The 24,684-nt window shown below is 38.4% G+C and overlaps 1 protein-coding gene across 1 annotated transcript in view; it reads left to right on the forward strand.

Moving 5' to 3' along the window:
• The window catches only part of TMTC1 (transmembrane O-mannosyltransferase targeting cadherins 1), a 153,013-nt gene that overhangs the window by 51,585 nt on the left and 76,744 nt on the right, over window positions 1–24,684 (forward strand). The window contains exons 6-8 of the mRNA XM_081330245.1: window positions 8,375–8,456; window positions 8,984–9,087; window positions 15,514–15,703. Of these exons, the coding sequence (XP_081186371.1) occupies window positions 8,375–8,456; window positions 8,984–9,087; window positions 15,514–15,703 (376 nt within the window). The remainder of the gene's footprint in view (window positions 1–8,374; window positions 8,457–8,983; window positions 9,088–15,513; window positions 15,704–24,684) is intronic.

Raw genomic sequence — 24,684 nt, forward strand, 5'->3', positions numbered from 1 at the left:
GCACACTGTTCAGGCATCATGAACACCCTTGATGTAAACCTATGAAGAACTGGAGCATTGTTAAAATTGTAGTTTGTAAGTTAAGACTTATAAACATTCCTGTGTCCCCAGAAATGTTTTTGTTGTATTAACAAAAGCAAAAATAATTGCTATTTCTTAATCTGAATATGCTTGGATCTCAATAAAAGAAATACAGTCTAGTCCTGTATTGTCTTTTTCTGGTTTGTCCCCAGACTGATCAGGATTCAAGAGATGGTCTTATAAATAGCCCCTGAAAGCGTGTTCATCACCTACCGGTTTGCAGTTCACAAAAATTCAGTAATAAAAGAAAATGAAACAATTCTGCCATAATGTATATTATGAAATGCTGGTTGTTGATAGGAAATAGTTCAATTGTTATAATTATTGTAGCCTTGAGCCTTTCTTTTTAATCTTGCTACAGAGATTCCATAAAAATTGTGCTTGAAAAAGGAATTATTTCCAGTTTTAAATAGATAAGAAGAGCCTGACACCTTGAAACTTAAATGATTGAATTCAGATTCATGCAGAAGTTGGAAATCTAAGTAGATTATACAGGTGGCTATAATTATTCCTGGAGTTCTTTTTCAGGCAACACATGAATTATATGAAAAATTCTACCTGCCTTTTTGTATGTGTATAAAATACACAAAACTGTCCAAAAGTTGGCCTCCAAACAGAATCATGCACCAAAACCTATGGATACCTAAAAGTTTACTGTAGCATGCTCTTTATTTACCAATTATGGATAGGTAAAACTTCTGGTAGCATAGCTCTGGATAACCAGAGCCATTTGTTTAATGGCTACAGTCTACAGTAGGATGTTGCTGGTCCAAGAGAAATGACATTGATTTCTTCTTTATAGCAGGGTCTCCAACCTTGGCAACTTTAAGACTTGTGGCTGGCTAATTCTGGGAGTTGAAGTATACAAATCTTACACTTACCAAGGCTGGAGAGCCCTGCTTTAGAGAACAGTGCACATTAACTAGTTGTGGCTGAATATGACATCCAAGTCTACTTAACATATATTGCTCCCTTTTTATGACTCTGTAATCCCTTAATTTGGGGTAGAATCTGGCAACTGGTGGAAGTTGAGAGCTTACTGGCCAGATGCCCTTCCTGACACCACATGGAGTTCGTAGCAGATATTTTTTTGTTTGCACCCTAAGAGAGAAACATCTGCTGCTACCTAGGATTGAATTCTCAAGCTTCTGAGTGGGAGGTGAGAGTCTTTACCACCAGGCCACCACACTGCTCACTTCACATATATTGCTAATCCCAGATTAAACATGGTGCATTGAACAAGTAATAATGACCTCGTTTGCACATATCATTCAACTCTAACAGATGGCTTCATGCATCTTGCTAAACCACAAACAGAGTGTGGTTTAGCCATCTTGAATTCCCTTGGTCTGCTCCTTATTAATGTGCTAATGTAGCTGGAGTCTTTGTGTTCTGCTTGTAATTCAGAAACCAAATAGCATGGCTTGATTTACAAACACATGAACCATAATTTAGTGTGTTTGGTTTGGAGTTTAGTATTCTGTGGCCCAAGCCACTATGGCTTGTAAATCATGATTTATAATGTGACTTGCTTTGCAAACTCAGCCAATTTTGGTTTATTTAATAAAGCATAGGTAATATGAACAGGCATAGCATGATTTGTGAACTCAGCTAGTATGTGGGGGTAAAATAAAACCACATATCTCTTCAGAGTTGAACACTGGTGAGGAATGAGGTGGAAAGTAATGGTATCTTAACATCATTTTTAATAAAAATGGAAATAATTTTTTTTCTGCTTAGTTCCAAGTGGAGAAAAGTTACTTAAGTTAATTTTGCAATGTTTTCCAAGCCATTTATATGTGTGTACCTGGTATATTTCATTATGAATTCATTTATGGAATGTTTTTTATTGTTAACCACTCTGGAATAGATTTGTATGGAAGACTGTACACAAGTAGCTATAAATAACTGGAATTTCATTATAAGTAAAGGCAAACACACTTGGGGCTTTTTAACTTAGAATTATAGCATAATAGAATTCAAAACCAAGGCTCATTAAGTTTAATGGCATTTACTCCCAGGTAAGAGAATGTTATGAGATACTTTTATATAATTTTAGTGGCTATTAAGATTTCTTTTTTCTTTCTCGTGATAATAGAATTCAGAGTCAACACATCAAATTGTGCAGTATATGCATGTTTATGATATACTGAAAAGTAGGGACATATAACTCCCAATCTTACTCTTTTTTCAAAATTTCATTCCTTGCAAATACATAATGAATATTATTTTTCTTTCTGTAAATATTTCATGTGTATCACAAAATGTGGACAAATGTGAAAACTGAAAGATAACTACATCATGCTTTGCATATTAGTCAAAGAGTAGAAATCATATTTTATTTTAAAATAAAAATCAGAAACACTTTTCAAAATTGCTCCTGAAAAATAACTTGCTCAAAATAAGCTATTAAAAATATTCACACTATTTTTCTTTGAGCTTGAGGTGACAAAACAACCCTTTCCCCCCCACAAAACCCCATGGCATCAAATTAAATTAATACTCCTGTGAAAATTCTCAAATCTCGCAATAAAGCCTGATTGTGAAAATCAGATCTAAGTTGTTTTGTAGACTCCCACAATTTCATCCTGGTTAGGTTCACACATGAGACTATTGTTTTTATCTTGCTGTATTACTTATTCCATGGTTTATGGTTTGCTGTGTTGTGCAAGCCTATCAAATTATTGTTTATTCAAAAAACTATTATTTGGACCATGTGAACAGTACTATCCTCCTTTTGCAGAGCGCTGCTCTTGCTGATTTGGTGACATTTTAAGATCTTTTTCTCACTCTTAGAAGTCTCTTTCTGAAAGTTCAGAGTCTCGTATACTATGCAAAATTCTGTACCTTTATGTTTCCAAAATTACATATAGATTCCAGAATCTTCAGTGTTGTGGTATCACTGTTGCATTCTCTTTCTCTCAGTATCATGTAAATAGAGAATGGATATCTCTCAACCATTATATTTTTCTTGAAGCCCCAGGATTCCTCCAGAATGTTGATTACTTATATTGCTTTTCATAATTTTCTGAATGTAGCACTTACCTTGTGGCCTCGTTGTCTTAACAGATATCAGATTATAAATAGATGATAAAACAGCCCATCTTTTATCCCCCTTTTGAAAATGGAAAAAATTTTTTTGCCTTTTGATCAGCTTGGATTAGTTGTACATAACGTTGTAGATAGAGATTGTATTTTGCTCTGTTTCTTGTGTTAGAATTCAAGGCTGTGATGGCTTAACATCCTACCAAGCTGGTGTTGTCTAGTTTAACCATTGTTAAGCTTTGATCTTTTTTATTTGGCTTGTTTGCAAACTATCTCTAGTTACCATGTTCACAAATTCTGGTTTATAAAGACCGGAGCAGACAGGAATTTGAAGTAGGAGTTCAGGTTCCGGCTTCAAAGAATGAACTGAAGATATAATTTGGCCAGTTTGCTGCTTTTGGAAACCCATGAAATCAGTTATAGGTAGTCCTCGACTTAAAACAGTTCGTTTAGTGACTGTTTGAAGTTACAATGGCAATGAAAAAAGTGACTTATGACAGTTTTTCACACTTATGGCTGTTTGCAGCATCCCCATGGTCACATGATCAAATTCAGATGTTTGGCAATTGACTCATATTTATGATGGTTGCATTGTCCTGGGATCATGTGATCATCTTTTGTGATCTTTTGATAAGCAAAGTCAATGGGGAAGCCAACCATGTTATTAATTTAACAATTGAAGTAATTCACTTAAAAACTGTGACAAAGAAAGTCACAGTAAAATGAAGCAAAACTCACTTAACAAAAGTCTCACTTAGCAACAGAAATTTGGGGCTGATTTGTGGTCGTAAGTCAAGGATTACCTGTACCGTTTTCTCAACTCCCCCCCATGAGTAGCAAGATTTTAAGTTCAGAGTCTGATACTCTCTGACTAATAGGGGTTTGATTGCGACGATCCCACTTTCTTTATAGGCTTCTTACTTTTCATCTTGACAAAGATAAGGTTTCTTTTTGTCCAAGATGCTGATTTACGCAATTCTAGGCAGACCAGAAACTTTTAACACCATTGTAAGATTCAAGACACAAGGTCTTGAATTTTATTTGGCTATCTTCCCGGGTGTCTTTGGTAATAAAATTAGTCCTTGAAGCAATAATCACTACCACCATTTTGGGGTAATCTTTTCAAGAAAGCTACACATCTTCATATATGTCCCCTTGTGTTTGAAATCTCCTTGTTTTTTGTATGTCTCCATGTTTGTCTATGTCTGTGTAATGATTCAAGTGTATCAGAGAAGTTATTGGCTTATTAAGCATCTCTTAGTGATTCTGACAAGGGGTAATTTGTAGAAGTATAAGTTTCTTTTTTTTAACTCTTTTGAAATTCCTTTTTAAGGATTTTTTAAAAGTATTCCTTAATGAATTGTTCATCGTAGAAGTACTTACCATGTTGTTATGAAGACCAATTAAATATTTTTGCAATGCTTATCTGTGAATTAGCTGTGAATTAGAGACACTAAAATACAGCTACAGTAGTCCTTGACTTACAACCTCAGTTGAACCCAAAATTTCTGTTGTTAAGTGAGACATTTGTTAAGTGAGTTTTGCCCCATTTTATGACATTTCTTGCCAAAGTTGTTAAGTGAATCACTTTAACAGTTGATAATTTATTAACCTGGTTGTTAAGAGAATCTGGCTTCCCCATTGACTTTGCCTGTCAGAAGGTTGCGAAAGAGGATCACATGACTCTGGGACGTTGCAATGTTCATAAGTTTGAACAAATTGGAAAGCATCTGAACCACATGATCACATGGGGATGATGCAAAGGTTGTAACACTGAAAAATGGTCATAAATCGCTATTTTCCGTGTCGTTGTAACTTCTAGCAGTCACTAAATGAACAGTTGTAATTCAAGGATTACCTGTATGGGGAGCAGCCTAGGTCTCAGTACTAGAGACTAGATGTCAGAGAGAAAACCAAAATACAGGTAAAATACAAGACGACCAGGATTCTTTGTGTGTATAAAAGGTAAAGGTAAAGGTTCCCCCGCACATGCGTGCTAGTCGTTTCCAACTCTAGGGGCTGGTGCTCATCTCTGTTTCAAAGCCGAAGAGCCAGCGCTTGTCCGAGGACGTCTCCATGGTCATGTGGCCAGCATGACTAGACACCAAAGGCGCATGAAACGCTGTTACCTTCCCACCGTAGTGGTCCCTATTTTTCTACTTGCATTTTTACGTGCTTTCGAACTGCTAGGTTGGCAGAAGCTGGGATGAGTAACAGGTGCTCACTCTGTTACGCGGCACTCGGGATTCGACCCGCCAAACTGCCGACCTTCAGATCGACAAGCTTGGAGTCCTAACCCACTGAGCCACCGCATCCCTTTTGTGTGTATAGTATGACGTAAATCTACCTGACACAGATGCAGTATCTTGCCTGCCTATCACAAAGGCTTGTGCTATACATCCTACTTTTTCCATGAAAGAGACTCAGAGCAAGCTATAAGGGGAAATACTTTCCCAGCCTTCTTTACCTGCTACCTAGACTCCAGTCTAACTCTCTACCTCACACACAATTACTTTTATTACCAAACGTCCATTGGCCCCAGTGGAGATTTTTAACAAGTTCAGTTGCTGCATTTTTTGAAAGTCCGAGATTTCTGAGAAGGATTTTCAAAAGACTTCCTCTGGTTGCTGCTGAGGAGACGGCAGTAAGAAAGCAGCAGTGCTCGTGTGGATCATGCCAGGGATTGACTCACTAAATCTTAAGACACTGGATTTCCATGTGGATGCTCCAGGTTAGTGAAGGCCGGATGTAATTTCCTCTTCAGAGAGACAATCATCTGCCACACTTGATCTCTGCTTCAAGTGCCTGATTCATAGAAAATACTTACATTTTCAAGGAGATAGTGAGCTTCACCTAGTAAATATGCCATTCAAAGTAACCAGGACACTAGGCTGGGTTTCTGGAAACACCCAAGGTATTTATTTGTAGATTGCAAAATCTGTAGGGCAGAGATTGCAAGGTTGTATCCCCCTCTCATGTATTTGTAGAGAACTTAAGGAGCTACCTGGTGCTTAAAAAGGGGACAAGTTTGACAGAAGTGACAGAGAGCATTTCATGGTACATTCTCAACTAGAATAAATGATGCCATTGATGGGGGAGAACATTTTGCAATGTTTCTCATTCACTTTGTTCAATGTCTATGGAGATTCTCAGTCATTCCAGGTCATACATATCCCAAAGGTGCTTTTTCACGAGGCAACTAGACTTTCTTGTTTTTTCTTTGAAGACGTTTTATTCTCGTCCAAGAAGCTTCTTCAGCTCTGACTGGATGGTGGGGAATGGAAGGATTTATATGACACAGATGACACAGATAAACCTCCAGTTGGTCTCAAAGACTCTCTAAAAGAATGCAAATGACCAGCTGTCTGCCAGGAGTATAAATCCTTCCGTTCCCCACCATCCACTCAGAGCTGAAAAAGCTTTTTAGATGAGAAGCGAAACATCTTCAAAGAAAAGAAAGTCCAGTTGCTCATGAAAAAGCACCTTTGGGACTCACTTTGTTCTTTTTCCACCTGCAATTCTGATAGGATAGAGTAGTCCTTGCTGGAATTAGTTCTTGTAAGAGAAAAAGCCTAGAACTAAGGAGAAATTTCCTGACAGTGAGACAATTAACCAGTGGAATAATTTGTCTCCAGAAGTTGTGGGTGTTCCAACACTGGAAATTATTAAGAAGAGATTGGACAGCCAGTCTGTCCAACCCTGTATAGAGTTTCCTGCCTGAGCAGGGGGTTGGACTAGAAGACCTCTAAGACCACTTTCAACTCTATTATTATTCTGGTTGCTTAAGTCATAAAAATGTGTAAGGTTTTACAGAATACAGTTTATTTTGGGTGCCCATTTAAAAAGCACACAGAGGAGAAATGGTGGAGAAGGATCTGTTCAGATTGATTCCTCTAATAATTCTGCACCCAAAATAGTAAGACTTGCTAGAAATAATCTTAAAATGGGAGCTATTGATTGCCTGACAAAAGCAGACTTTTGAATTTTGTACGTTAAGAGCATTTCAGTCTAATGAGATACTTGACAAAGATGCCAGGATCAAATGCAAACATGTACTGTAATATGATGCTTAAATATTGATTCATTGAAAAGGAATCTGAGTGTTTTTATAGAATCAGGAATCATTTGTCCAGCATCAGAATAAATTCACGGTATGCTACCTTATAATTCCAGGAGACTACCAGTAAAATTTAAAAGCTTTATTTTAGCAACATAAACATATTACATTTTTTTCTCTTTATTTCTCTGTCATTCAAATCTCGCATATATTTGAGATTCTTCTTTGGATTGGCCAGGTGACAAAAGGACATGGAAAGTCCCCTGACAGTGCAGTTTGAGAGGAACTTTAATGGAGTGGAAGATGGAACTTTGTTTTTTTATTTCCTTCCAGCATTCTTTTTATACATCATGCTGGATTGCTTCAGTCTGATTGCTAGGTTACCCCATACGTCATGTCATGAGCATTTGGCAGTTGTTCATTGGACCAAGGTGTTCTCTCCCATAACCATTCGGTGGCCAAAGGGAATACAAACACTTTCAAAGAATTCTCGATCCATTCCTGACTTGACCTGGAACATCTCAGATCTTGATAGAGTCTTGTGCACATATAATTTCTTCTCCAGTTCAACAACAAAGATCAGAATTTTGCAAGCCATGGTATTTCCTATGATATTCTTTGTTAGACTTTGAAGAAACAGGATTATTATTTATTTATTGAGCATATGGCATAAAGGGCCAAGGAGTTTACAGTGTTTACTCACTTCTGGGGCCTTCTGGCCCTTCTGAAGAATACACTTCAATTATTTTTTTATAATATATTTTTATTAGTTTATCAAAATATAAAATACAAATTATTGAGTGAAAACATAAATCTAGCCCATGTGATATGCACTGTTGAACTATAGATATTACTTATATGACTGCTGGTTCTGCCTAAAGATTCAGAGATATACTATGAATGCTTAAGAAGTGAGAAGCAAGAGCACTCAGCAATCTGGCTGTTACTAATTGCTGTTTGACTCCTTCATACTTTGAGAATTGTCTTATGTGTTGCTATGATAATGAAGCCTACTTTTTTTTTCTACTTATGTTCCTTGATATTGGCCTGAGAGCCATTATTTTAAACTGTGAATATCTTACATTCGTCAGTGGAAAAACCACTCTATAAATAAATTAGCAAAGTATTAATGTCCACGAATTCTGAAACTTATAAAAATCATAATCTTCTTTTTCTTCTGCTGTGTTTTAGTTACCTGACAGAGAGTAACAAGCAGAAATTCTTATACTCCACAAGACCTTTTTTAAAGAGGGCTGCCTTGGTACTTACCTATGTAAGTATTGCTATAAATCATTTTCTTGCTTCTTGAATGTCTTCAGTTGAATTATGTTCTATTAGTACCTGAGTGTGAAGAATAAACGAATTCAGCAGGACTGTCATAACTCAAAGACATGCTGATTAGAACAGGTTAAGATGAAGATACTTTCAGCATCACAAATCTTTTTTGATTAACGGAAGCTCAGGTAGAAGTTCCTTTTGCTAGCTGATCAAACTTTGCTCCACTCTAGAAACAGCTCATTAATTCACCCAATAAAATATATGTAAGATTACTTGGCAGTTTTTCAATGATTAACCAACCTTCAAATTATTCTCTTCTCCACCCCACCCCACCCCCATTTTTCTATTTTGGAAATAATAAAGAATCGCCATTTAAGTTTGGAATGATAGCTTATCACTTGATACTGGTGATGCAATGGGGTAACCAGTAACAATGAAGTGTTGTAATAGATTTAGGTTTTCTGGCCATATACAATTGGGTTTCTCTCTAATAATCCAAGAATTTACTCTTCTTATCTGAAGGGGATCCTACTTATGTATTTTCGCCTATGGATAATGGGAGGTTCCATGCCAGCCTTTTCAGAGCAGGACAATCCAGCTTCATTCTCACCGTATCTTCTTACAAGGTACTCAATTGGGATTTACTTCTTTTTCAATATAAAACAAATATAAACCAAATGTAGTCTATATGCCTTGTCACTTTTCTCCTCAAAAAGTGGATATATTAAAATGAACTCAGCAGTTCTGTTATTCCTAGGAGTTTAAGCTCATTGCCATTAAATCATCTCAGTGTAAATATTTCAGGAACTCTCCCAAAGGTGACATTTGGAGACTTTTGCATGTGAATAGTGCCAGTTCCAAAATATATCTTGAATGCTTTGAAATTCATAATTACACTAGTATATTTTCATAATGTGTTAAATGTGATTATCAGCCACCTGCTCCTACTGCAATTATCTGTTTGTTTCATTCCAATTTAGCCTTCAAGAATGGGCTGTGTAATCCTCTATATCACATTATTGATTTTATCAATCTTTATTTTGGGGATTCTTGGATGTTTTATATAAATCAGAGATCCCCAAATCTTTTTAGCCTGGTGGTGTTTTAAGAGCATACTCTGAATGTCCTCAGAAAAAGATTTATTAGAAAAGTGGACTTTCTCATTCACAGGAGAATTTAATATGGGGGGGAAAGCCTAGTTCAAAGACTTTGATTATGCAGAATATTTAGTAAGCTTTGCAAAGTACAGATCTGATGTTCAAGGCCATCCAAATATTAATCAGGATCCATCCTGCTTATTTACCAGGATTTGAAAAGACCATCTGGGTGCTGTCCCTGCTAAGTGATACAAGACATATAAGTACTATCAGCTTGGATAAATGCTTAATAAATGCTTTGCTGTATATTGGTGGGATTGTGCACCACCATCTCCCCATGGAATTCAGAGAATAAAAAGCAGAGTTATTTGCCCTCTTCAGAGCAAGCCAGCAAGGCAGTTAAGCTATGATTGCTGCAGCAAGGGAGGAAGCTAGAACATAAACAATTTTTCCCCAAATTTAGGGCAGGCATTTGTAAACTTAAAAGAGGAAGCAATGTATGTCAAAATACCCAAGAGATTTTGGAAATTGGATCTCTTGAGAAGAAGCAACACATCTTTGCAGGTTTTTCCCCCTGATCTTTTCCCTATCTTTTGTTTTCTTTCTTTGCCTCAAATTTGTAGTAGCTTAAGTTCCATTACCACAGGTAACTCTTGCAGCTTCAGAAAATTGCCTAGTGTATTATCCCCAGGTAATAATTCTTCACATTAAAACCATGCAACTGCTGGTTTTGTTAAATACCTGTTAGGATTCCTCTCAAAAGGCTGTTTTAGGGGATGGTCCTATTGGGTCCTTTGTTTAAATTAGGCATTTCTATGAAAGAAGAGGAAAATCCATGCTAAGCTATCATGTTTTAAATTCGCACTCTGTGAAAATGATCACGGGGAAGCCTTTTTCCAGGCTAATCCTGAGAATACAATTGAAGTCCCATCTCTGGAGGACAGAAGGCATTGCAATGCAAACCTTCAGTATTCTGAGTTCTTTGACCTGATTTGAACAGGTTTATCCTGATATCTCCTTCCGAAAAGAAGCAAGGCCTCTTTAAGGAAAAGGTGGAAGAGTCAGGATCAGAATAAGGAAAGAAGGCGAAGTTGTCAGAATACAAGCAAATTTGAGGGCTAATCCACATGGAGCCCCATTTCCATCTGTCCTGTGTGCCATCGTTCACTCCCTAGAGACTAAAATGGACAATGTGAAATTTGAGCGGGCCATGAACAAGAAGCATATATCGGAGGTGGTGACCCTTTGAGAGCTGTATGCAACGAAATTTCATTTTGATGTATGCCGATTGGTGTACATTCAAAGTGACAATAAAGTTATCATCATCATTAAAGATCCACGTGTTTCCTTTCTTAGATAACCAACAGAATCTTAACGCTACCTAACACAGGAAGACTACTGTAATGGCTTTCAGTCAGAATAATATTCTTTGCTACTTAACACTGAGAGCTTTTTTTCCTCAGCGGTGCTTTTATCTTTTGCGTAGGCTCTAAATCAACTGCGTCTGATAAAGCACTTTATAATAAGGTTATAAAGCACTGTGGCTGCAATTGTAACCAAGTTCTGTTATTTATGGGCTTTCTATCTTAGCTGAGTTGGTTTATGTTGAGACACTGCTTAGATAACCCAGCTTTCTCTTCCTTGGTATTGCTGGCATACTTGCCTTGGTCAAATAAATCATTTGCAAAAGTTAATCATCATAGCTTCTCCTGTATGTGTATGTAGATGCGGGTATATCTGCACTGGTATATTGTTCTGTTAATCTGCATATAGGCACACAAACACACAGATGGGATGTGTCAGAGCAGTGCAAACCTTTTGCAAGGGATCCATAATGTACACAGGATCTCTCTTTTTTTTAATCTTACGCTCTTATTGTTTTATCAATGTATAAAATACGAAGAAAAAAAATAGGAAATTAAGGGAAGAAAAAAGAAAAGGGGAAAGAAAATATGAAGTACAAGGGAAGAAAGAAAAAGGCATTGACTTCTGACTCTTTTTAGCACAGTACAAGATAACAACATTACAGCCCCAAGTTTTTACTTTTATACACTAGTATATAACTAGCCATTTCTATAACAAATCTTATCTAATCAGCATAACCAAAGTCAAAGTTTCATTTTTTTAATCACAGGCACAAAATCCAGAAGTGATAACCAAATAAAAAAACATAAATATTGTATATTCTTCTCTTTGAATAGAATAATCAATTTAACCATTTCCATTCTTGAAATAATATTATGCTTAATAATCTTTATAAACTATCATCATTTATATTAACAAAATTCACTGTATTCTTTCAGTTTCCTTTACCTTAAAGGGGAAAAAATACCTTTTTTCACCCATTTTAAAACACTAAGCTTTTCTTTAAAAACATTTCTGAAATCAAAACATTCTAATACATGTCTTTTTTCAAGTGGTTACAATTGTTACCTCTTTTTTCATTTTTGTGTGTCCTTTGTGCGTCCCTTCTGGGACCACAGTTGGGGCCATAATTTCCATAATTGTTAAGTGAGTCAAACTTGATTTTATGATTATTATTTTTTTGCTACAGTTGTTAAGTAAACTACTGTAGCAATCAAGTGAGTGGATCCAGCTTCCCCTGTTGACTTCACTTGTCAGAAACCAGCTAGCAAAGTTGCCAATGGCTGATTGCTTGACGCATTGCCCATTGCCAAGAGCTGAAATTTTGATCATGAGACGATGGGATTTTGCGATGGTTGTAAATGTAAGAACTGATGCTACGTTACCTTTTCAGTGCTGCTGTATAAATGTTCGCTAAAAGAATGATTGAAAGTCGAGGACTCCCTGGAGTCTCTATCAGTACAGATTTCAGGATATTTGTTCAAAGGCTCTAGAAATATTTGGGTAATGTTTTCCAGCCAATAAAGATATTGAGCTTGTCACCTGGAGAGCTGACAGGCTGGGTTCAAGACCCAAGCTCTGTGCAATGGGGTGAGCTCCTGTCCTTCCCTCAGCTTCTGCCCACTTAGCAGCTTGAAAGGATGCAAATGCGAGTAGATTAATAGGTACCACTCCAGTGGGAAAGTAACAGTGTTCCGTGTGCCTTCAGCGTATAGCCATGCTGGCCACATGACCACAGAAGTGTCTTCAGACAATTGCTGGCTCCCTCAGCCAAGAAACCTGGAGATAAGCACCATGCTCTAGAGCAGACATGTCAAACACAAGGCCCGGGGGCCGGATCTGGCCCGCGAAGTGGTTTCATGTGGCCCGTGAAGCCATCCTGGAAACAGTGAGAGAACAGCCCCCACTGCCTTGGCCCTGGCCCAGAGACCCTCCTCCTGCCAGAGACCCTCAGATTGTCCCACTCCTGCCCAGGCCCCCATAGGCACCCTTGATTCGAATGATGTATAGCTGGCCATGCCCATCCAGTAGGCCATACACACTTTAGCCACGCCCACCCAGTAGGCCACGCCCACCCTGGCCATACCCACCCGGCCCCCTGAGGGCAACCGCAATGCTGATGCGGCCCTCAATGAAATTGAGTTTGACACCCCTGCTCTAGAGCCAGGCACGACTTATCTTTTTACAAACAGAAAAAAGCAGCGTCCAATTAGATTAGACCTGCATCTCTGGAATATGTAATCCAGCAGTCAAATTTCTCAAGTATCTGTAGATCATCCCAGGAAAACCGCCTGTGCTGGAAGCTATTATAAAGCTTTTCTCTATATTATTCTCTCTATAGTAATTAGTTTTTTTTGTGTTTCTTGTCCAGAGGCAGGTGGGAGTATGTACAGATTTTATATTCATTTTCAAACATGCATTTGTTATTTTCCATATCCAATTATAGCTCTGTGTCCTTAGCAGACCTCAATTTATTGTGTTTTTTTCCTTAGGTTGCTTATATCAGTGATACCAAATGCATTAGCCATGAAGATATGCTTCAAGTCTTCAATATGTTTTGCAAAGCAATGGAAGAGGCACTAAGGAAAGCCTCATGTAGTAATTCTTAGGGTCTTGGTTCTCTGGCTCTCGGTTTAGTACCCTTGTTGTAGACAATCTTAGATTTTGATCCACCACAATTAAAACAGGAAGGTAGTTCACAAATAGAATTCATGAGTTTTCAAACAGGCTTGCAGTGAATCAATATGAGCTTTCTTTGGTTCCTACTGTAATGTTTGGCAAATAAATTCTAAATTGTTGAAATTTAACAAGAACTTTCATTATTTGGCAAAAAGTAATGTAATCAAGAAATTTCCTGTTGTGATGAGCTGAGACGTGAACCAGACAGTTATGAACAGCGTGTGATGAATGTTTTAGAATCTGGGAAATAAGTCAATCAACAGAAGTTGACAGATGGTATGAGAGGAATTTAAGAGGTCCCAAGACCCAACAAAACAATGAAAAGGCATTGAGTTGATATCTATATTTTTCATGTTTTTATTAAGTACAATTTCTGGGAAGATGTATAAAGTATTGAACAAATCTAATATCACTTTTCACAAACAACGGAAAGAAGAGAAACTCTGGATATCGTGTTTTTATATTTATATGATGAGTACATAAGAACATTTGCAGAACTCAGACACTTGCTGGTTTCACATAATATAGCGCTGTCTCAACTATATTTAAAAGTTTTAATTACATAGGAGACTTTCTCTGATTACCTGGTTCCTGTAATGTTTCCCGTGTGTTGCTGGGATTAACACTGCAATCTTTGCTTCCTCTTCAGTTTGCATATACTATATTACCACACCATATGAAATTGGTTTTTAATATAAAACATAAGTAGCCTAGCTAGCCCATAAGGAAAACATCCAATATTTATGTGCTCTGGCACCATTTCCAGTGCTGAATGGGAAGAAGGAACCCAAGACCTGGGTTGCTGAAGAACTCAAGATACACATGTGTCATGATGAATTGCCTCTCCCACCACTGTCCTGTCTGTCCTGTATGAATGGGGCAAGAGGCCCCCTGTGTAAATATACGGTTTCTATTACCTTAGAATAGCTTTGGATTGTATTGTAATTGTAATTGTGGTATCTATTGTTTATTATTTCTCTGAGATCTCCCCTGTGGTGATTCTTATCCCTATGTTGGCTAATATTTTTATAAAAAAGTATTTTAAAATCACTGTATACCTTAAGTTTTAAATTTAAAGAAAAATAATGTATGAATAATATGTTTTCACACTTTCTTTATGCGCATACCATGTATTTTCTCCAAGAAGCTCAATGTGATGTAGGTCTACAGTATGCTAAGCTGTCATGTGCTTGACTTAGCATAGTATATGAACGCAGGCATTGGGACGGATCCAGTACCCCATGATTAACATTAACTCAGTCAGTATGTGCTTAGAACCTGAACAGTAGGGCTAGGCATTCTTTGGAGCCAGTCTCCTAAAAATTTTGGAACATGCAGGATCCTGAACATACAGTTAATCCTTGATTTGTGACCACTCATTTAGCAACCCTTCAAAGTTAAGACATCGTTGAAAGTGGTGACTTATGAGTGGTCCTTCCGCTTATGACCATTTCAGCGTCCCAACAGTCATGCCATCACTATTTGGGTTCTTGGTAACCAGCATGTATTTATGATGATTGCAGCATCCCGGGATCATGTAGTCATTTGCGACTTTTCCATTGACAAGCAAAGTTAACGGGGGAAGCTGGAGTCACTTAATGACTGTGTGATTTGTTTAATGACTGCAGCAGAAAGATTGTAAAATCATTTGTGGCTCCCTTAATGACTGCTTAGCTTAGTGATGGAAGTTCTGGCCCAATTGTGGCCATCAGATGGGACAATCTGCAGCATCTCTCTGCAACATTTTAAAGCATTTGTGTCTCTTCCCTCCCCTTCCACCCCCCATCAGGTAGTGCATACTTGGAATCAGTTTTGGGGGGCTGAATCTGAAGTATTGCATGGCCCTATTGAACTTTCTGCCTTCCACTGAAGAAACATGCAGATTGTTTAATTGTGTATTTGTTTTTGCAGGTTTCTTACTTATTCCTACCTCCTGGCCTTCAATGCCTGGCTTCTACTAGCCCCGATTACGCTGTGCTATGACTGGCAGGTTGGGAGTATTCCTCTGGTTGAATCAATTTGGGATCTGAGGAATTTTGCTACCCTGATCCTCGCATTTGTGATGTTTGTCCTTTGTCTACATTGTTTTGTAGCATTTAAGGTACATAAACTTTTCTCCACACTGAAGTTTACATTTGCGTTTCAAACACATGTAGTATGTTCTTTTTATGGAAGATTTTGGTTAGACAGACACTTGACTAATGCTAAACCATGCTCGTTCATGCTGCCCTAGTATACTGTATGACTCTAGACCAGGGGTAGGCAACCTTGGCTCTTTTATGACTCGTGGACTTCAACTCCCAGTATTCCTGAGCCAGCCATGCTGAGGGGAAAGGGAGAGGTTTCCAAGCTGAGCCATGCTGGCTCAGGAATTCTGGGAGTTGAAGTCCACGAGTCATAAAAGAGCCAAAGTTGCCTACCCCTGTGCTAGACACTGTGTTTTAAAACCATGATTTATGCCTTAATGGATTACCCCAAATAATTGCAGATTATTCAAGAAATCTTGATAAATTAGGGAGAAGGAACCTCCAACCAGCTCTTCCTTTTTCTGGAATTTAAAGCAAACAAATTAAGTTTTAAGTTAATTTCTCCTCCAAATTTTCTTCAAAATTTGACAGCTGAATTTTGGTGATGTGATTTGGAATCAAAGAGGTTTAATGAGGCGGAAGTGATTATTTATTTATCCATTTAAGTGAACTTTGGCAGAACCCAATTCCACCCTGATGTTGGGTGGCCTACTATGTAAAAATAATCTAAACACAACAAATAAATAGAAATGCAGCAAGAGAAATAAACAACATGGCAATCCAGACAACTAACATCAGTATTAATCCACTCACGTATTGCAAGGGAATTAAACAGTACCTTTCTTCTTTGAAATAAATTGACAGAATTGCTTTGGTAGAAGGTATTTGTATCAGGTATTATGTATCCATGAAATAGGACGCTGTGAATACAACATTTCTGCAAAATCAGTTTTTTTCCTGGACTTCTAGCTGTTGGGTTTTGTGGGGAATATGTTAGAACTTTGCTTGGCAGGACCATTTTTTACTTACTGTTGTTCTTAGCATCTCTCTTGATTACTTAGCTCACTGCAATCTAAATAGAAAACTGGCAAAAGATTAACTTCCTCTTGCTTAGAATCCCTCCGTAACCAAGTTTGATAGGAGGATAAAGAGAGAGGTCCGCAGGGGAAACGAGTGGGTTAAAAAAAGAAGTAAGAGTGATGTATTAGGCTGTGCCCAAGGCTTCTTAACTTATCATTGTGGAAGATTTGGACTTTCTTAGTTCCAGCTATTTCTGATTTCTTTTTTTACTAAAAAAATCTTAATCCTTTTTCTTATAACCTTATTTATGCTCCCCTTAAATGTACTTGCTTAGAGGTCACCTAAGACACAAAGCAAGTGCTCACCAAATGCTTTCCATTGTTAGTAAATGCAAGTTATTTAGAAAACATCTGACAATTTCGCCTACACCTTGAGTGCAAACACAAGCAAAATCCAGTGTTGGCAATGAAACTTGAAAGATGAGCTGTGTGTAAATTTATTCACGAGTACTTTATAATGCTCTAGAGCAGGGATGTCAAACTGCCGGCCCACGGGCCGGACACGTCACGATGAAACTGCGCTCACTCCATTGCCGGCAATTAGGAAAAAGCTCTGATACATCATGGGACGTCAAGTGACGTCGTGAGTTTGACATGTCTGCCCTAGAGATTCAGATTACACAAAGTAATACAACTAGCAGTTAGAAATATTATGAGACTCTACTGTAAGGAGACAAAGGAATTGCTTGTTCTTAGACATGTTTTTTTTTCTCATAAAGCAAAACACTCAGGTGGTTGTTGCTATCTTCTGTGTGAGTGAGTGGGTTTGTATTTCTAAAGTATTTTATATCTTGCTCCAAAGCTGCTATGTTGCCTTATGCTCTATTTGGAGAGGTGCCCATATAAATCAAATAAGGAATAATGTTTGTGCTTTTTTTTAAAAAAAAAGGTAGGCAAATCTATGACACACACACACACACACACACACACACACACTCTGTATTTCACTGAATTAGTGTCATTCATTCTATAGCAGATTTACACATGCAAACCTCCCTCCCCATTAAAAATAAGAATTTGATCAAACCTAAACTGTGTCTGCAGCTGTGCAAGGTCTATAGAGGAGAAGGTATAGTTAGACGTATAACATAACACATTATTTGAACTATATGTTTGAGTTTTTATCAACCCTTGTTCAAACACAACGGAAGCCTTAATCATATTTTGCCATTTTTCCAAGTTAGAGACAAAAAGATGTAGTTTGACTGACAAGTCAGCAACTGCAGTCACACAGATTTAAGTATAAATCACAGTTAATTGGTTTTCACAATGCATTAAGTCATAAATGATGTTTTATGAACCATGGCAGCTGGATTCACACATCACGTGATACCAAAATCAAGGCAATCCCATTATCCCTTGGTGCAATACAGAAGAAAAGATGCATCCCAGTTTGATGATGATGATGTTATCCATTCAGTTGTGTCTGACTCGGCAATTCTATGGGGCAGGTTTTTCCACATCTTCCGATATTGCACTGTTTCTCTGAGTTTCTCTATCCTCTGGCTGGTGTCAGCTTTGATGGTGTCCAGCCATCATGTTCTTTGGCAGCCTGGTTTCCTTTTACTGCTAACTTTTTCCAACATAATTGGTTTCTCTAGTGAGCATCCCACTGAGTACAGATTACACTTAGTCCAAGTAATTTCATACCTATAAAGAAGTCATGGTTATGCACTGTTCTGCTATAGCTCTACTCCAGTTAGGTAAATTAATCATGCAGACTATCCTTATATTTTCATTTAAAGAGACATCTAGGTTTAGTGCTATATAGAGCAAATTTTAAGAGTTTGCCCAACAATTAAATATTTCTTCAGTTGTACACATGAAGGGTTGTTTTCACACATATTTCATCTCTGAAAAGCTGAAATAAAGCTCCATGTGGGATAAATTCCATATTGCCTAGGCCATATCATGTTTAGTGAACTGAGAGTACGTGCATGGAGTGAAGCTGGGGAATCTTAGATTATGTATGAGTTGAAAAACAAATAAGATGCAAATAAGACTCCAGTTGCTGGAACAAATTTGATTTACAGCATTATTTCTCAATCTTGGAACTTTTAAGATGTGTGAACTTCAACTCCCAGAATTCCTTAGCCAGTGCATGCTAGACAGGGAATTCTGGGAGTTGAAGTTCATACGTCTTAAAATTGCAGAGATTGAGAAACACTGCTCTACAGAAATCACTCTATTATCATCTCCTATGTCTCAAAAGTGCACTAATCCTTTCTCCTTCTTGAGGATCCTATATTCAGAGTTCATGTTTTGTGTTTCATTGAGCATTAGATGGGCCGAAGCATTGCAAGGAATAGCCTGCTTCTATGATTCCATTACAAAAAAAAATCATCTGGGTAGCTGTGGTGTAGCTGCCTAATTTTCATTTTGCATGAAGTGGTTTAGTCATGTACTAAAATGAATACAGGAAAAGCAAGAATATGACTCGGGAATGATGAGCGGAACAATTCACATAGTTAAACTGACAAATTGAAAAGTTATTTCAGAGAGTATTCAGTGTGGATGACTACAGCTGGGTAATTGCTAAACCAGATGCATCACTCTGCAAGGAGCAATTCTGTCCATGCTCTTAACTTGTCAGTGTGGCTGTATGAATTTCTCTTAAATCAGAAAGACAGATTCAGGGCATCAGTTTGCCTGTACTTTTCATTTTATTGGTGCCAGTCAGGGCTTCTCTCACAGGAAAACTTAGGTATGGAATCTTTTTATGAGAGAGAAAGGAATAAATCTTCCTACTTATGCAACTTGCCTCTTTTTGATTTGGAATGGGACAACTCACCATGGCCCACTCACTGCAGGACAATTCAACAAATGCAAAGGTTAAATTAATTTCAATGGAAATGTGTCCAATCATAATAAAATAAAGTCAATCCAGAAATAATAATTACAATATTATTTACAATAATTCAATGAAAACCTGGTCACCAATAATAATAAAAATAATTGAATGAAACAATATAGCATTGAATTGTTCCTTGGCGAGTTGTACCTTGGCAAGTTGGCCATGCCTGTTGTTCTGCAATGAGTTGTCTGGGGCGAACTGACCAAAGCAATGTGGCTGTAGTGAGTTGGCCATGGCGATTTGTCCTAGATCCTTTCTGATTAACTCTCCAGAAGCAGCTCCTATTTGAGAGAACGAGGGAGACTCTGTGTTCTGTTTAGTTGCCTGAACTGTTTGGGAACACAAAACATTTTTGAGGGGAGGATATGATTGCCATGAAGCCATTGAAAGGCTGTGTTCACATAGCATTCTAAACCATAATGTGGTTCTATTGGTTTTAGGTTACTATGTTTTGTGAATGGTAATTCACTCAGTAAGCCATGTCTAAAACAAACCAAGGCTGAACTCAGAAATGGGCAACTGCAGGCCTTCTTTAACCTGAAAACTTCCTTTTAGAGGTTCCCAGATTCAAGTCTGACTGTGGTCCATGAAAATTGATAGGTTTCCTGCCATTTTGAAGAGAGAAGCACTAAAAACAATGGCATAACATTTAAAGCAGGCCTAAAATAATTTTAAAAATAAATGTTCATCTCTGGTATTTAAGAAGAAAAAACAGGAGTCATTTACAACATACAGTGTAAGGACTGCACCAGCACTATGTATAACAAACAGGCAGAAGACTGGCAGAGTGCATCCATGAACTAACTAGCAGTCAGAAGACATGATGGAAACTCCTTAGTTTCACAACATGTAGACAGACTTAATCATAGTTTCAGCTGGGAAACTGACCATCCTAGACCAAGCCAAGCCCGAAATGCTAGGGAATTCTTGGAAACCTGGCACTCTGACAAATCAGCCATCAATGGGCACATAGACATAAATGACATCTACATACCATTCAAAAGAGACAATCAACAAGCCAAAAAGGGGAAAAGACCAGCAATCAACACCCAGAGGAGCAGTGATTGACACCAAGATTAACATCAGACCGACAAACAAGAAGTAAACAATACCCCACTAAAGGAACTGCCAAATAAGCTAACAGTAAACGATCCAACCGAAGTACTACCAAACCCATTCCTACCAACGCTGACAGGGCAGACCACCAGAATATGAAATGAGAGCAAACCTCACTCCCTACTAGCACTGATGATCCTACCTAGTTGGATAATGAAACGTCTGCAAGAAAACAAGCAAGCTCAGAGAGCACCAAGGACCCCTCATATAGAATATGTCTACTGGATCGTTTCCTTTCCTATCAACGGGGGTTAAAGTGACACTAATTTCTTGCTCACTGGTAATTTGGATAATTGCATTGTTGGAAAGAGTGCACAGTGTTGAAAAAAAAGACATTTAAGTTATGAAGATGGGTGGTTTCGTTGCTGAACATTTCTGCATTTATATAGATCAGCTATTCTCTCTCCCCCTCCCTCCCTCCCTCTCCTGACTCTCTCATTCTCTGTCTCTCATTTTCTTTTGTTTTTTATGCTGTTATTGGACCGTTTGCTAGAGGAGAGGGAGCCTAGAAGGGAAAAACAGCTTTCCACTATTATTGCTTTGCTTGTTTCAGGAAATTACGGTGCTCTTGTTCTGTAGCTCACTTGTTCTTTCTGATGGCTCTTTTTCTCATAATGAGGGAAATATAACATTCATTTCCCCACAGCCAGCGTAGGCATCCTATGGTATTCCCAGAAGTTCTGTTCCTCCTTGTATATGGGTCACAGTTCTTGAGAATACTGTACGTAATTTCTTTCCAATTCATAAGACGCAAAGAGGAAAAAGAATGACTAGGTTTTTTTTTAATTCCCTACTTTGGTTTCTAAACGTTTTTTAATTAGATAAAAGGTTAACCCCAATATGTAAAATAATTAGAATATTCTGCATAATAATTGTTAGTTAATTCCCTCACCTGGTGCTTAACCAGTAAGTTGACAGATTCTAGTGCAAACTCTGTCTCTTCAGAAGCAAGCTTCCAAGGAATGTGTATCAGATTGCAGCCTAAGTTCAGATGGTATACAGATAGTCCTCGACTTGCAACGATTTCATTCAGTGACCATTCGAAGTTACAGCAGCATTGAAAAAAGTGACTTATTACTGGTTCTTGCACTTACAGCCACTGCAGCCTCCCCACGGTCATGTCTCGGGTCATGGGATGACTACTTCTGACCTTCCCAGCTGACTTCTGAGAGGCAGAGTCAAAGGGGGAAGCCAGATTTGCTTAATGACCGCATGATTCACTAACAACTACAGCGATCTGCTTAATAACTATGGCAAAAGTTTGCAAAAGAGGGTGCAACTCTCTTTGGAAGTCTTCTAGTCCAGAGTTCCCCAACCTTTCCGGCTTGGCAGCCCGGAAGGAAAGGGAGCAGCAGGAAAATGTACGCATGCAGATCTGCGATGCATGCATAAACAGATGTGTGCATGACAGCGGCGCTAGTGTGTGTGTGTGTGTGCGTGCACAAGTGGGCAGCCCACACCCATGGCATGTGTGCTGGTGTACCGCTGGCGCCCATGTGACATTGGTGGTGGACTTAGCTTCCCTGTGCATGTGCAAATGGGGCTGCTAGTACCCAAGCGGCTGTGCTACCTTGAGTGGGGCAGGGCTCGTCAGCTATTCCAGGGGCCTGGTGGCCAACAGGCCATGGCCCGGTACCGGGCTGCAGACCATAGGTTGGGGACCCCTGTTCTAGTCCAACTGCTTGCACTGGCAGGAAACCCTATACCATTTCAGACAAATGGCTGTCCAATCTCTTCTTAAAAACCTCCAGTGTTAGAGCAACCACAATTTCTGGAGGCAAGACTTTCCATTGATTAATTGTTCTAACTGTCAGGAAAAATGGTACTAGTACTTGATCTTTATTCTATCCCTCTGGGATGGATCATCTTGCAAGTCTGAAACTCTCCCCTCCCTTGCTTTACTCTCCTGAAAACTAGGAGACCTTCTGATATGCTTTCATCACCCCCTCCTTTTTAGCCAAATTTTGTTTATTAGACTGTTGCTCCTCCTCCTATCTCCCAGTGTCAGTCCCACATACCATTACATGAAAGACAAAAGTCTCTTATTTTTTCATGGCCCTCCTTCATACAATTAGATTGCAAGCCTCATTAGTTTTAATTGATGAAGAGTTCTGTTTCATGTACCTGTTCTAAGGACTCTGAAAACAGAGGGAGAGTGAGAATTAAAGAGATGGGAATCATGAACTATGTTCAGGGAGCTGTCTTTATTTGGCAAACGTGGATATACTGGCAGAAGAAGAATGGTGGAAAATATCTTCTGTAGACTCTCATTGATTAATTATTATACTTGGGCCATCTCTTCCTCAGATGTCGTGCAGGGTTAATGAATTGGAGCTTGAGCTCCATGAAGTTTGTGGATTCTACAGTTGCACAAACCCAGGTCCAGGTCCCCACTTCAGTCAAATTGTTCTTATCTGGATGCATCAAATTTTGCACTCAAGTCAGAAGCGCCAAGGCACATCCGGGTTGAAAGGATTAGCCGGTAATATCACCACTGCCCTGGGGGAATGTCCCATTGGAGGCTCCTTTCATGTCTTTTGCAGGAGCTGGACTGAAGGATCAGAGCTCATCCCCACCCCACGGCAGCTCTTGGGTCTCAAACACGAGCTTGCTAACCTCCTGCTTAGCATGCCATCCATTTGAATCACGGTGCTGCCGATGCATCAAATGAGCTGCCTGCATTTGTGGAGCTTCCACATTTGACTGTTCAGAAGTAAATTGCATTTTTTTTCCATTTTGTGTGAAAAATCATTTCATTTTTTCATATGAAATCATTTTCATAAAAGATCCATTTTGAATGTTTGACTTATTCAAAGTCCCTTCCTTATGTTGCTGCTAAGGTTAATGTTGTTCAGGGGTTTTGTAATGCTGCTTCTGAATCTGTTGCCTTAGTATTTAATTCTGGATGTAAAATCTTTGGCTGGCTAAAAGGATATTGCTGTTTAAATTATATGTTTGATCTGTTTAATTACCTTAAAAGAGAACAGGAACTACTTAGATAATCTTTTGCCATTGTTAATTGCAACTGGAGAAGATGCAAATCTTCACTGTTGTATATCTTCAGATGGAGTAACAAACCCACAACATTGGATTCAAACAGTTTTCCCCTCTATTATGCTTTCTGCCTTTAATCAGAATTATTTCATATTCATGTACAGCCTCTATTCCATCATTTTCCTTCATCATCTTATGTAGTTTCAAATAAAAAAAATTACAAAAGTAAAATGATTAGGAAAAAAGATTGTCTCTTCAGTGTTTTATCTCAATAAGGCTATTATGTCATCATCCACATTTTGTTCAGCAAGATTGTCAAGTGCAATTAAAACCTGTAAGGATTAAAGTTTAAAACATCAAAGCAATTCTTTGTAGTGCTGCTAAAAACAAAAAAGAGAGTCCACAATCCAAGAATGAAGTTAAGGCTCTGATGAATTGATCCAACATAGATCTTGATGAGAAGCTGATAAAATAATATAGTAGAATATTTTCCTAACTGTTAACAATTTACTGGTGTTTTGACACTGAATGGATAGAAGGACCTGCCTTGTACTAAGGTTTCCACAAAGAAGAGGGGGTCAACTTATTTTCCAAATTACCAGAAAGCAGGACAAGAAGCAATGGATGGAAACTAACCAAGCAGAGAAGCAACTTGGAACTAAGGAGAAATTTCTTGTCAGTGAGAACAATCAACCAGTGAAATGGCTTGCCTTCAAAAGTTGTGAGTGCTCCATCACTGGAGGCTTTTAAGAAGAGACTGGACAGCCATTTGTCTGGAATAGTATAGGGCAGGGGTAGGCAACCTTGGCTCTTTTATGACTCGTGGACTTCAACTCCCAGTATTCCTGAGCCAGCCATGCTGAGGGGAAAGGGAGATGTTTCCAAGCTGAGCCAAGCTGGCTCAGGAATTCTGGGAGTTGAAGTCCACGAGTCGTAAAAGAGCCAAGGTTGTCTACCCCTAGTATAGGGTTTCCTGCTTGAGCAGGGAGTTGGACTAGAAGACCTCCAAGAT

The sequence above is a fragment of the Vipera berus genome, assembly GCF_964194415.1.
Source record: "Vipera berus genome assembly, chromosome: 6".
Taxonomy (NCBI): Eukaryota; Metazoa; Chordata; class Lepidosauria; order Squamata; family Viperidae; genus Vipera; species Vipera berus.